Source organism: Mixophyes fleayi, chromosome 3 (genome assembly GCF_038048845.1).
Source record: "Mixophyes fleayi isolate aMixFle1 chromosome 3, aMixFle1.hap1, whole genome shotgun sequence".
Classification (NCBI taxonomy): Eukaryota; Metazoa; Chordata; class Amphibia; order Anura; family Limnodynastidae; genus Mixophyes; species Mixophyes fleayi.
Window position 1 is genome coordinate 19,696,672 of NC_134404.1, and position 14,841 is coordinate 19,711,512.

Below are 14,841 nucleotides of genomic sequence, written 5' to 3' on the forward strand. Positions count from 1 at the left end.
GGAAAAACATTAAAAGTCAACACTGAACAAGAGATAATCTTTTTCCATGGATACTGCTGTGATTATAAGTTTTATAGCCAGGTCTAAGCCACGATCATCCTTTGTGACCGGCATTGAGTGTAGTATTATATAATACATGACAAGAATTAAACATATCACCACAGCTTTATACCAACTGTCCAGACTTTTGCCGGGACTGTCCCTATTTTTGATGGTCAGAAAGAATGTGGGTTAGCCTGAAACTGGAGTGGCTGCTCTGAAACTACATGTCCCAGCATGCACTGGCAGCCTTTGCCTGGAAGGGCTTGTTGATCCACAGGCATGTCCTTCCAATCAGCAGCTGCCAGTGCATGCTGGGATATGTAGTTTCACCAGAGCAGAAAATAAAAATAAAGTTTATTTGAATAAAACACTCCACAAACTCTTGTTCATCATTTTTGTTTTTATATATAAAATGAAATCTGTAATCCGATCAGACATATCTAAGAGATACATAAATCTGACACTTAGAACCAGAAGGAGTTAAATATAACGACCAATCTATGTCACTGTTTAAACATTGTACTTGGATAGTGCAGCAATAGATAATACTCAGATAAATCTTAAAGTGCATAGGAAAAATGTTTAGTGAAGTTTAAGTATACATTTTAATATACTGTATAAACGTCTGTGCTTGAAATGGAAAACAGACACATTCCAGCTTAATCTCCACCGTTTGGCCTTTGGCTCTCCTTGATGCATAATATTTACTTTTAAACTTAAATATAACGTGCATCTTCTATCATCTACAAAGGGGGCTCTGCGTCATTAGAGGAGCGGCTGTGTAAGGGAGGCGGCGCGTAATTGGATGTTGCTGTGTGGACTATATAAATGAATGGTCTCAGGGAAGGGGAGAAGCGAAGAGATATTCAGTAGCGCAAGGTGAGCTATTGGTCGGCGACCAGGGTTTGGTCTGGTCGGGCTGGGGGGCATCTGCCGCTACCTTGGACTGGGTCACTGGGCCAACCGCATTTGGTTTCCTTTAAAATGTTCCCAATAGGCTACTGAGTCGAGTCTCGCCCCCCCCGGGCTAAAATTTTCCAGCCAGCCCCTGTCGCGACTCAATTGTTAGTAAGGGGCGATCATTTACTTTTTGCACACAAGGGAAAGACTTTGCAGAAAGCCTTATGGCCCAAGTTACAGGGCAACTTACAGTTTCATATTACGAGAGTATCAAAGTTATGCTAAATCGGCATTTCATTTGCAAAGAGTTGATTCTATATTTAGACACTTTGAAAAATGACTTATTGGAAAAAAAATGTTCCATTATGTTTTATTACACTGAATAAAAAAATGTTTTCTTTTATAGGCTGACACATACTTGTATATCTCCCATGTTTCCTTAGCTCCCAAAATTGGTCACGGTCAATCGGGACATAGAAAAGAGGGGGCATGGTTGCTCCACGTGGGGAGTGCCATATGTCTGACTCTTGCAAAGAACTAAGCCGACCCCAACCCACCTTTCCCCGATTAGAAAAGCCTTCGAAATGTGGCCCGCGAATGGTTAGTGGGGACACACCTACCAACCTCCCAGGGGTTAGGACAAACATACTGACCGGTGTTCCTGCCTAAATTGGGACAGTTGGAATATAAGCATTTGCCAAATTTAAAATCAGGACAAGCTAGATCTCAAGTCAACCTGGACTACACCCGGTCTGCCAAGACCATGCTTGTTCCTTGACAGACCTTCTCCGTGTAGGACACGACTCTTGTGAACTCAAGGTGTTGGGACTTTCCCGCACAAACTGAGATTGTTGGGAGGTATTTACACCCCGTGTCTGGCACAGTTTGTGAGTTCGCCTAATCAGTCATGGACTGCCCAAATTTCACAGACCGTACTCAAGTTGGCCATTCAGGTTAGCAGTGAGGGTGCCGATGAGTAGACGCTTGGATGGCCAACGTCTCATTCGCTGACTCTGTTACCTTTATTTGATTCATAAACATTTGTTTAGAGATCAGCTGCGATGGGTCCTCTTGTTTTATACAGCCAACCGCCCAGGAGAGTCAGCAGGACGGACATGACTAAAACGGGGAACCTAGCCTGCTCGTTGCTGGGTGGTATCTGGGCTGGGATGCGGTGCCATGGAAATTTTGCAATTTTCATAGGAATCCAACGGAACCTGGGGAATGGCTGAGTGTTTTCCAATTTTCTTCTTCTTTGACTAAAGTGGAATGGGTTTCCAGCCCCACTGCGCATGTGTGAAGCGGGAATAGGATACGTAGAGGCACGCTTGACTGATTGGCTCTTACCACAGCTAATATCATTGGGGTGATTTCACAATCTTCTTGTTACTTTGCAGAGATAGAAAAGTAGTCCTATCGCTGGGTCATCATCAGTAGGTCCCTTAGTCACAGCCTGTGATGGTGGTCTAGGGGAGGGGGTAAATTATATTATATCATAAACCTGAATAACATCGCAGACTCTGCAAAACTTGATTCAGGTGAATTTCTGCCGCAATTTTGCTCATGTCTACCCTCTGGTCATAACATGGTTAAATAATCCTCTCTGCTGTCATGCAAAACCAGTGACATTATTTCTGATCCATCTGGTGTCAGCAAAACGGCCAGGGCGCGTGGGCGCGTTCCGTAAACACCTGACGCAGATGTGACTTGTCTGTATCTAGCCATCCTCAGCTACGTAGCTCCGTGTCCCATCTGGGAGATTAACTAAGTGATCTCTGGAGGGTATTTTCAGTCTAATTAGTTATACAGTACTATCAAACAAGTCATTTACATCTTGTTATTGTGAGTCAAACTGCACACACAACAGACATAATTAACAGAGTGTAGTGACAGTGATATTAATCGCTCTGCATGGATCTAGGTGGAGAAATTTGGGTAGTAGGGAAACAAAAAAAAAACTATGCTGGGTGCACAGAAAACTACACAGAAAGTACTGTAACCCATGGCAACCAGAGGTTCACCCTTTCGAAGCTGTATTAGAAAAAGATAACAGAATATGGTTGCCATGGGTTACAGCACCTTTATGCTGTGCACCAGTCCACAGTTATCATCCCCTCCTACACTCTCTACCCGATCTCCCGGAGGGGAGTCATTATAAGTCAGCAAGTGTGAAATGAGAGGGAAGAGACAGATGCATTAGGCTCTCTAGTAGTTTAAAAAGAAAGAGCCACTGCGTTGGGACAATATAACCTTCCAGCTAACCACACACACTTTGACTGAAGCCACGCCCACTTCCGTCCACTTTCTGGTTCCACGCCCAGGGAACGTGTCCTGCTCCACCTGGTGGAACACATATATCCACCCACAGACCCTCTCACTTCCCCTCTCTCTCTCTCTTTGGGGCCTATTTACCAAGGACCGCATAATATGAATGAAACTTTTCAATCCTCATCGCATAGATGCTGATTGAAAAGTTTCTCATATGTATTAAAAAATCAACACAGGAACAGCCGTTCCGAAAAACGGCTGCTCCTGTGAAGATTAACACTTACCTGTCACTGAAGTCTTCTCTTCTCCTCCCTCTGCGGTGCTGCTCGCCCCTCTTTCAATCCCTGTGCGCATGCGCCGACCAGTAAACTCGGGCATGCGCACAGAGATCCCTGTCTGACGGAACCTGAGGCAAGTGTGGAGGGATCACATGATCCCTCCACACATGCGCTGTGCAGCCCTGCTCGTCAGAGCAGCGCTGTTTTCAGTGAAACTTTTCAATTATGGTAATGTACGCCAGCTTCAGATGGCGCCAGCTTCAGATGGCGTACATTACCATGATTGAAAACTAAGTATCAGTCATTGATACATAGCGTTACTGAGCACTTCCCATACACTGTTATGGGGAGTGCTCAGTAAACCGATGAGAGAAGCAAAGCAGCAGATATCTGAGATATCTGCTGCGATGCTGCAATAATACATAGTAATTTAATGGTAAGTCCCCGAAAACTGCTGTTTTCGGGGATTTACCTCTAAATTAGAGGGGAGAGATCTTTGATAAATAGGCCCCATAGCCCTTTTCTCTCCTCCGCCTCCATTTACCCCTCTTGCCCCCACATTTTCTCTCTTACGTTTCTCTCCCCACTTCCCCTCTTTCTATCTCTCCCCCATTTCATCTCCCAACATTTAGAATCAATTAAGCTTCATTTACCAGGAGGAGTTGTGCTACAAGAAAATGGCTGCCGCATTACAGCGCCCATATCTAGTAATTACTAATAATTATCCTCCCCAGTGTTTATTCTGCGATGGCTGCACCCACCGTTCCTCCGGCCTGGCTTCAGGGAGAACGCCACACTTTATTGGGGGGCCAGGAGATCAGCCACTATTTCAGGAGACATTCTGGGAGAGACGGCAAGTATGATTATATTACTAGTAGGAAATCAATCAAGAAGCATTTTCAAGTTTCACTACCGCTTAGTAAAAGACTCCACAAAGGTGCCCCATTCCCCCTAGCAAAGGAGCAGGGTATGACATGAGGACCAATCACAAGCTGCAATCAAGAGACCATGGCTTGTGATTGGTTCTCCCCCTCCCCCTCTGTTGCCTCTATTTAAAGTTGCTGTTTAGTTATTACTAACAGAGCCCCAGGCGACTTTTTACCTAGGCAGTAGCACAAAAGAAAGAGAATTTTCACCCCCCACCACCCATATGACGGAGGAGTCCGAATGGAAACTTACTGGTAGAATTAAGTAAAATTTTTAAAACTGTTTTGCAGAATATTCACCTTATTACACAAAATATCCCCAAAATGCACATTTACAGTGTGGAATCACATTTCTCAGAATGGAGAAGCAAAAGTGCAACATTACATCATTAAAGTTATTGCAACTCTGCTAAACGTCTTCATACTACAGTCAGGAACCACTGCATTTTTCAGAACGAAACTAAAAATCTGTCTCCAATGTTGTTGTCAGTGACTGAGGAAAACACTATTGGATATCAAAAATGAGTAGCTGTGCTTCATATCAAACAGCGGTAAATGTGAACATTTTGTGGTGTCTACCGCATCTGTTTGTAAATATAGTAATCTATACATATAATGCCATTCTGACTTCCCAACTTTAGGTATATCCCTTCCGGGAGATCTCAGAGGGGAGTGGAGGTGAGTTACAAGAGTGGAGGGGGGGGGATGGGGGCACGGTGCCACGAATATCGTCATTGAGGCCCCCATTCTGCAAGATGCAAGAGAATGGTCTGCCCTCCCGGGAGACCGAGAGAGTTACCCACAATTCTGTAGTCTCCCGGACATTATGGGAGAATGGGCAAGTATGACATCATTCTGCTGTAGAGTGATGCAAGAGAGAGAGGCACCACCCCAGCATATGAAATGTAGCACGCTGGACGGATATCATTAAGTATAAGTACCGCAGTTATTTTATGTATATTTCTTAGTTCAGTAATACACAGCATTTCATAGATATTAATCTTCAGTAATGACTTTACTTGCTCCATAAAGGGATGTTAATTAAAAACAGATCAGCATCATTTGCTCCACAAAGATAAGTTTTTCCCCCACATATTTTCACAAATCAATATAAATAGGATAATTAGGATCTGTCGTTTTTATTGCTGATAATAATGAAATGTCATCTAGAGATTGCAATGAAACACTGCCCCTACTGGCCAATGTGATAAATGTCATGCTTTGCCTTGAAATCTAATATCTTGGTGGATGACCTCAGACACAGGCAGGCTGGGCCGTTCCCATAATGGGCTACTTTGGACTGGGTCACTGGGCCACATTAATTTTTTCCTTTAAAATAGGCTGCTGAGTGGAGACTTGCCCCCAAGGGCTAAAATTTGCTAGCCCTCGGAGGGCTGCCCTCCCCTGGACATGGGACTAAATGTTGTGGGGAAGGGGTAGCAGTGTTTTAAAGATGCAACTCTAATACTCTTCTGCAGCCACGGTTCCAGGAGGACAGGTATCACCAAGTGGGCGGAGCTAGACTCTAATTGCATCAACACTGGGTGTTCACTGAGATGGGTGGAGCTTGATGACACAGATTGTGGCATCATGCCACGTCATCAGGCTGGTAAGCCTCATAACTATTCAATATATCCAGTCGGGTCCTATGGGGGGGTGGAAGATGGTGTGGTCACGTCACAATGGGGTGGGGGTGACTACATTATCACTGCCTGGGAGCGTGCTTAGCTCTTCGGAAGCTTTAGACCACCCCCTATCATCTTTCCCTCCGCAAAATCTCATATATCATGCTTTGTGAACCTTCAAATTAGGACATTTGGGAAGTATGGGTAAGCAGGAAAATTCCCCCTAATTTGGGAGTGGCAGGTGGGGTCTGATTTTTACTGGCCACTAGTTTTTTCGTTTTTTCTGTCGCTATATATGCCAGATATTAGCCAGGAATATACACCGATCAGCTACAACATTAAAACCACTGACAAGTGAAGTGAATAACATTGATTATCTCATTACAATGGCACCTGTCAAGGGGTGGGATATATTAGGCAGCAAGTCATCAGTCAGTCCTTGAAGTTGATGTGTTGGAAGCAGGAACAATGGGCAAACCAAAAGATCTGAGGGGCCAAATTGTGATGGCTAGACGACTGGGTCAGAGCGGCAGGTCTTGTGGGGTGTTCCTGGTATGCAGTGGTTAGTACCTACCAAAAGTGGTCCAAGGAAGGACAACCGGTGACCCGGCAACAGGGTCATGGGCGCCCACGGATGCGGATGGGGAGCGCAGGCTACCCCGCGTGGTCCAATCCCACAGAAGAGCTACTGTAGCACAAATTGCTGAAAAAATGAATGCTATGATAGAAAGGTGTCAGAACACACAAAGCATCACAGCTTGCTGTGTATGGGGCTGAATGGACGCACACTGGTCAGAGAGTCCATGCTGACCTCTGTCCACCACCGACAGGGCCTACAACAGGCACCTGAGCGCCAGAACTGGACCATGGAGCAATGGAAGAATGTGGCCTGGTCTGATGAATCACGTTTTCTTTTACATCATGTGGATGGCCGGTGCGTGTGCGTTGTTTACCTGGTGAAGAGATGGCACCAGGAAGCACTATGGGTAGAAGACAAGCCGGCGGAGGCAGCGTGATGCTCTGGGCAATGTCCTGCTGGGAAACTTTGGGTCCTGGCATTCATGTGGATGTTACTTTGACACGTACCACCTACCTAAACATTATTGCAGCCCAAATACACTCCTTCATGGCAACAGTATGCCCTGATGTCCAAAAAACAAATAAAGTGTAGTGTGTGCTATTGGTACATTATACAACACCAATAGAATTTCATTAATTATACTTTAGCCTGCAACACTTGGTATCCCCAGGTGGTCTCCCATCCATGCCAATCCTGCTTAGCTTCCAAGATTGGGCTTGATCAGGGTGGTTCAGCTGTATGCATATCTAAACACAATGTCCTTTTAAAGTGATGTGTGCTTTCTTCTTTTTTCCTCGTGTTACAATATAAACAAGCAAACAAATATTGCCCTTTAAAATGATGTGTGTTTTCTTCTTAATAAAGGTGTATCACTTCCTCTTTTTCCTCCAGTGTTACATATAAAGAAACAAACCAAAAAAGATCATAGTGTAAACTGTGCTAACTCTTAAACCTAAACAACAGCAATCTTTCTTCTGATTTAAACTTCACAGCAGATATATTCCAATTACATTTCAAACTCATAAATGTTCTCATCCACAAGTGTAATATCAATCTCCTTTCCTTTCCTCTCTTAGAGAGGTCTGACTTTATAGGAGTTATTCCATATTTGCCACCTTTGGCAAATCATTGTCTGGACGTTCCGGGGGTCAGGTTGGCGTTTGGGGGCGGGGCTCGGATAATCGCGATGTTGGCCCCGCCTCCTAACCTGTCATGGCCATTTTTGTCCTATACCAACAGGAGGCGGGGCCATGATGACACATGAATAGTGTCATTAAGTCCCGCCCTCTCCATTTAATTTACTGTACGTGCGGAATGCGGGAGGCTGTCCTGCTCTCCCGGGAGTGCGGGAGAACGTCCAGAAATTCCGGAGTCTCCCGGACATTTCTGGAGAGTAGGTAACTATGAGTTATTCATTTTTTACAGATGAACCAAACATACCTCGATGGGTCAGAGCTGCTCTGGCGGCACAAGGGGGAACTAACTACACAACATTAGGCAGGTGCTTTTAATGTTGTGGCTGATCAGTCTATATATTCTACAAAAAGCTTCTATACTTCCTTGATCATAAACATATTCTGCAAATTATCATGTGAATACAGGAGGTGTATTTCAGGCTACGTTATTGGTAGAAGTACACAGACAAATCTTCCTTTTAGGTTGCTGCGATTCTAGAAAAACCATAACCCTTAAGAAAATAGAGATTAATGTTCAAACAGGAAGCAGAGATAACACAAATTATGAGCTCAGCAGAAGAGAAACGTCTCTTGTGCTAACAGAGGCTACGTCGATCAGAAGTGTTCCTGTGAATGTTTAGTAACAGACGTGCTGGATTACCAAAAAGCACTAATTAGTCGCTCTTTTGTTACATGATGCTGACTTAATATATTACGGAAAAATAAACTCAAAAAGTTATTACTGAGAAGGGTCTGATTAGTGTCAGAGAACCTGCTCATTATGAATCTTCATCTCAGTGCTTCCACGTTTTTATAGCGGAGAGGGCATAGGACAACCTGCAGCCAATCAGATCATCGTAATGTCCACAGCGACACAGAGTATGTCAGGAGATGAGTGTGCTGATCTTGTGACCCTGTGCGCTGTTGCGACTGTCAGCTTCGCTGCCCAACAAGCCCTTTTATAAGTGGAGAAACGCGGATCGAAGCCTTCTTCTGATGATTAACTGAAGCCAGTGTTGGCTAACCTGTGACACTCCAGGTGTTGTGAAACTACAAGTCCCAGCTTGCTTTGCCAATATATAGCAGCTTATTGCTAGAAGGGTATGCTGGGACTTGTAGTTTCACAACACCTGGAGTGTCAGAGGTTAGCCAACACTAATTTAATCCATAAATTAGAGTAAAATGAGTAGTATTGTAGGGGAAATAAGGAAATGTTTATATTGTTAGAAAGGGGTGAAACTAGGCTGGACTGATGTGACTTTTAGATACAGTTTTCCAATGAGGACATTCTGCCACAGTTTGCAGATAGAGGTCTCAAGGTTAAATGTAAAATGACTGTTCTAGGTTGTAAAGAAAATTTCCTATAATAACACAAATGATCAAACTGACGGATAATGAAACTACAACATAAACCGGTCACATTTCTGGCTTCTTCTCCTTTTTTTGGAGTGCTAGCTCTTATTCACCCCATACAAATAGACATGATGTAACGTCTTGTAGCATTTTAAGGTGTTGTCCCCCTCACACCTCGCTGCTTTTCCTCGTCTTCCTTACGGCAAAAAAGGAAAAACTTCAACAGCTAAGAAAGCATAGCAATAAATTACAATAAAAATAGTTTACTCTGGAACCCCCCTCCACAGAAATTAAAAAAATAACTTAGTATATTGCAACTCTCAACACCTGAAATAGTTTTTGGCTGTGGCTACCCGAGAATAATAGGCATTGTAGCCAAATTTGATTCTTAATATTAATTTTTATATATATAGGGAACCCTCACCACTGTCCCAAAGTCCACTCTGAGTCACGCTCGTTTGTGCCCTGGTCTAATTAAAATGTAATCTCTGCATTGTACAGCCCCTGCCCTTTGTTGTCATGTCTGCATTTATATCATACTTGCCAACTCTCCCGGAAAGTCCGGGAGACTCCCGAATTCTGGGTGTGTCTCCCGGACTCCCAGGAGAGTATGACAGTCTCCCGCGACTGCCCACTTCCTTGTGAAGTGGGAAGAATTAAATACTTGCCATCAACACTATGCTGCTGGGTATGTGTAGCAGGTATACTATACAATACAATATGCAACAGTATGCAGTACAGTTTCGACCAGTGGTGCCTTTTTTTTGTAACTCCAAAACCACATTCTGATACTTCATTAGGGGTCCCAACCCACAGGTTTTGACATATATACAGGGGCACTCTACCCCATAATCTAAAATGATCACTGCATTCATGACATTGACTTGTTTTGTAGTTTAAGGCTGAATGAGAACAGGACTGAGAATTGCACCCAGTATACAAAACAACAGAAGCTGTAAGTTGTACGTGTATATGAGGGAGAACTTCAGAACGGTAGAATATTTGACTATTTACACATTTGGCTGTGGAAATTTGCACGATTCTCTGGCGAAACGTGCCCTTAACTGTTCCGCGTGGAATCCACCCCCATGCTTAATTTTATTCCGCCCAGAATCCAAACCCCACCACACAGCAGAATGAACTGACTGTCATTGTCACAGCTGTATTCATAGACTATAAATTGGGCGAAATGCGAATTTACGTATGCAATGCAGAATGGCCACTCAAAAAATATCAAGGCACAAACAGAACTTGAGGATTGTATTGCAGGAACTCCGCACCCCTGTGAAAATGATCTGTTCTGCTGCAAAATTTAATTCCACCCGAAAAAAATTAATTCCACCCCAGATTTATGCATCTCTAGTCTTAGTATTAATCCATTGGTAGTAAATCTCCAAGATTCCATTGTGATCTATTAATGCAGATGTTCTCTTCTCTCTATAAAATTATGCACATTATTAAAAGTAAAACGCTCTTTGGCATCCTGATATGTTATAGAAGTGGAGAAGTTGTACTATGCAGTTAGTCAGTGGAATAGATGCTTCTGCAAGTAGCAAAAAAATTACAGGGACAAATCTTGGGGCAGTTGGCACCTATGGAATAAATACTTTTTTGAGATGTCCCTTCTTTTATGCATCCAATATTTGTTTTTGCCCTAAGGCTACTATTACATACCACACAAATATCCCGCTTTCAGCGGACCAGTCCCTATTTTAAGACTCCGTCTCAGGGTTCCGCCAGGGGAAAAGTTTGTCCCGCAGGTGAGAATGTTGGGGGAAGGGAGAGATGTGATGCGCAGCCTAGCGCTTTATAGTGCTAGGTAGCTGTCTGGAGACGTGACCACGCCCCTGTGTGCCGTTGCCACACCTCCATCGGTAGTGGCCACGCCCCCTGGTGAGAACTAACCTTTTGGGAGGTATGCTATTAATAGATTGTAATGTAATATAATAACAGCTTGTACACACCTGACCATTGCTCCAATCCCCCCCTTCAAGGCCCACCCAACATGCTGAAACCTCTACTCCACTCAGATAACACATGTACAATATATTATGGGCCTCATTTAGAGACAGGAGTAAAGCAAATTTGCACCTGGACAAACCATGCTGTGAGGGGTGTATATGCATGTATTTATTTTTTGCATGCATGAAAAATACCGTCTGCTTTTGCATGTAGACCTAGACCTAAGAACACAACCCCTCCCAACTCTAAATCTATCCGCACATTTTAAATTTGCCCCTCGTTGCAGTGCAACATGGTTTTACCAAGGTGTCACTTTGCCCCTTTTTTTGTTTCGCTTCTGACTTTTTATGAGGTCCTATATCAGTATCAGTGGTGAAATGCCTTGTAGCTGCCTAACCAGGTGTATTAGCTAAAATGATGTTTTTAAAACAGTATAGTTAATATTGTGGCAAACAACTCACAGACTCCTTTCTAAGAGACACAGATAAAAAAAAATTGCAACTTAGTTTCAAAACTATTGCTCCCAGAATAAGTGAACAATCCAATTTACGACATATTCTCTACTTACACAGATGTATATGAAACATGGAGCGTGTTTGATACAGATCTCTGTTTTGCAACATTTTTGTGGATTTGTTTCTTTTCTACTATATTGATGAAAGTCCCTCAGTGTTTCTGGTTAGCGTTTTACTTACCTGACGTAACAGCGCATTGGTGTCCATTGAGCCTTGCTGCTGCTGGGCAATAGTTACCCCTAGTACCAGAGTATGTATTCCACAGGACACAGTGGTGATCAGGACAATTGGGGTGAGGCGGAGGGGCAGAGTGATGAAAAAGGAAAAAACAAAAAAGGCCTGCCAGCCAACAGTGTCACTGGCCTCGTGGAAGTGGGCATAGTTTAGGCCCAGGTATGAGAAGATCTGAGCAGCGATCAATATCCACAGGATGTAGGGCACAAACTTGCGTGAGATGCGGTCAGGTAACAACCCGAATTTGCATAGGACAAACAGCAAGATGTGCGCCAGAAGCCCAACCGCAGCCACCAAGGTAGAAGCCAGCTTGTCGTTGGTGTAAACCACAGCGCACATGACAATGACATAGCAGTCAAAAAGGGCGGCAAATACCACCAAAACCAGCAGTGTTTCGTGGCGTTGCCGACGGAAATACGTTTGATAGAGGTTTTCCAGCGACTCCGGCGCAAACGTCAGCCGCATAAATCGTGGCAAGCAGAGACAGCAACCGGAGCTCCGGACGGTGACTTCATGGGTCCGTCCAACGCCATGCTCTGGGTCCGATGGCAAACTGACCGAATAGTCCGCGGAATACTCGGCTGAGTACTCGGGCTCCGAGAAGGCCCGGTTCCGAGGCATGTTGGCTGAAAGTATATTGCAAGTAGATCTCCTTCTCTCCCGCAGAGGACCAGAGAGCCCTCTGAACTTTCTGAAGATGGAAAAATGTCTTGACTCTACCAGATGCCGGATTAAAGGGGTATGACTTGTCCAAGATTAACAGCCACTATCTTCATAGACCAACCATGCTAGCAGGCATCTCCCCCCTGCTGTCCACGGCTGCACTTCAATTTCATTGTACCATCCCTGAATGTATCATCCGAAAAACCAGAAGCCCCAATATTAATATTTTCTCGCCACATCTATATATGTTGATGGAAACATCCTACAATATATTTAATGGAAGGGCAGATGTTTAATAGGTCCATGGTCCAAACAGCCTTCTTTCCATAGATCTGGGCCCACAAAAACAAAAACGAACATTTGCGTAAGTGGATAATAAGCGATCCCCCCGGCCAATCACAGCCGCCACGTCCACCGAAATCCGTGTCAGATGGAGCTGGACAGGTGCAATCCTCGGTCTCACCAGGTTGAGGATGCAATTCCTCTCATCCTAAGCATCGCACAGGCATATGCTTTCCTCTGCCTTGCCCCGGTTCCCCTTGTGCAATCTGTTGTTTTTAATCAAAGAACAGGATGTAATTCCTCCCAAAGCCTGGATCTTGTGTCCTCAATCAGGCACGACTCGTGACAAAAACCCAGAGAAGAAAAAAATCTGCATGTTCAAATCCCACGTATATACAAACATCCCTCGGTAACGGAAAAAAAAAAAAAAAAAAAAATTTTTTTTTTTTTATATATATAAGAACAATGGATTAAAAACAGCAATTCTGTAAGAGGACGTATAATGTAAATATAAGAATAAGAATAAAAAAAAAAAGCAAGGATGGAGTGATGTATTAAGGGGATGATTTAAATGTGCAATGCACAGGTTGATCTCCCGAAATCTTGCATCTCCTGGTCTTCACCCCAGTGTTGCTGAGTGCTGGGTACATTTCCATCTAGAGAAGGATGGCCAGGTTCTTCTCCATAGTAGGAAAGAGCATAGAGGAGGGGAGCTGTATCTAGAATTTCTTCCCCCCCCTCCTACCCCTGGGAATCACACAAAGGAGAGAGGAGCAGGCAGATGAGTCCAGCTAGTTCTGTTCCTCCGCCATAGACATCACTGCAAATCAGCCCAGAGGTCCTAGCCTGGAAGCCCAATGCTTTGACAGCCTCAGTGCCGTCCTTCACACAGGTCCTTGCAGGGATTCCTGGTCTAGGCTCGGCGTTTACATCACATCCATTTTTTGCTGCTGGTGCTCTCTGCATCCTCCACTTCCCCCCACCCCCCCTCCTCCTTCCAACCTCATGTGTCTTGTGATGTGGAATACATTGTAACGCTTACCATGCCACCTGCTGGAAGCAGCTGGAACTGCAGAAAAAAAAATCCATTAGCTCACAGTAGTAGTTACATGGCAAAGATTAGGACCCTAGAACTCCATTCTGATTGTGTGGCTGGTTTGCATACAGTGAGGCATAGTTGGCAATATTTTAAAATATTTGAATGAAATGTTTTCCAGCTCACTCTGATCTCGGAGTACTACAATGGCCATTATGCAGTGTTTCCTGAGTGTGGTGACTATTTGCATGTGCAGTATTGCTTTTAATAAGTGTTAAAGCCCAGAGACTAATAGTAAGATCTGCAAAAAATGAGAGGAAATTTATTGTGCAATGGTCAACACAGAAAAATAGGGACGTCTCTAGGGACCAATCTTTAAAACCCTGGAAATTAGGGACAGTTGATAACTGTTAACGAATGGCATTTATCATCATCATTTATTTATATAGCGCCACTAATTCCGCAGCGCTGTACAGGGAATTCATTTACATCAGTCCCTGCCCCATTGGGGCTTACAGTCTAAATCCCCTAACACACACACACACAGACACACACAGACACACACAGACTAGGGTCAATTTCTTAGCAGCCAATTAACCTACTAGTATGTTTTTGGAGTGTGGGAGAAAACCGGAGCACCCGGAGGAAACCCACGCAAACACGGGGAGAACATACAAACTCCTCACAGATAAAGACATGGTCGGGAATCAAACTCATGACCCCAGTGCTGTAAGGCAGAAGTGCTAACCACTTAGCCAACAAAACACTCGCTAATGAATTTATCCAGCAGAGCACCAGACCTATAAATCAGGGAATATTTTCATTACGTTTAAAAGGCTTCCCAAATAACTTATACTTTCCAAAGTATTATTGCATCATATTAAAGGATGCCAGTAATTATATGGTGTAAGTTATATAAGCAGGTTGCCATATTGCACAGTAAAGCTGGGTACACACTACACGGTTTGCGTCCAATAATCGGCTCAATCAGCCGACATACGA

General features: G+C 43.9%; 1 protein-coding gene across 2 annotated transcripts in view; it reads right to left on the reverse strand.

The window, feature by feature from the left end:
* The window catches only part of ADCY3 (adenylate cyclase 3), a 96,882-nt gene extending 83,106 nt beyond the window's left edge, over positions 1-13,776 (reverse strand). For both annotated transcript variants that reach the window (XM_075201173.1, XM_075201172.1), the window contains exon 1: positions 11,805-13,776. In XM_075201173.1, coding sequence (XP_075057274.1) covers positions 11,805-12,479 — 675 coding nt within the window. In that variant the 5' untranslated portion in view covers positions 12,480-13,776. The remainder of the gene's footprint in view (positions 1-11,804) is intronic.
* Between the last annotated feature and the right edge of the window lie 1,065 nt (positions 13,777-14,841).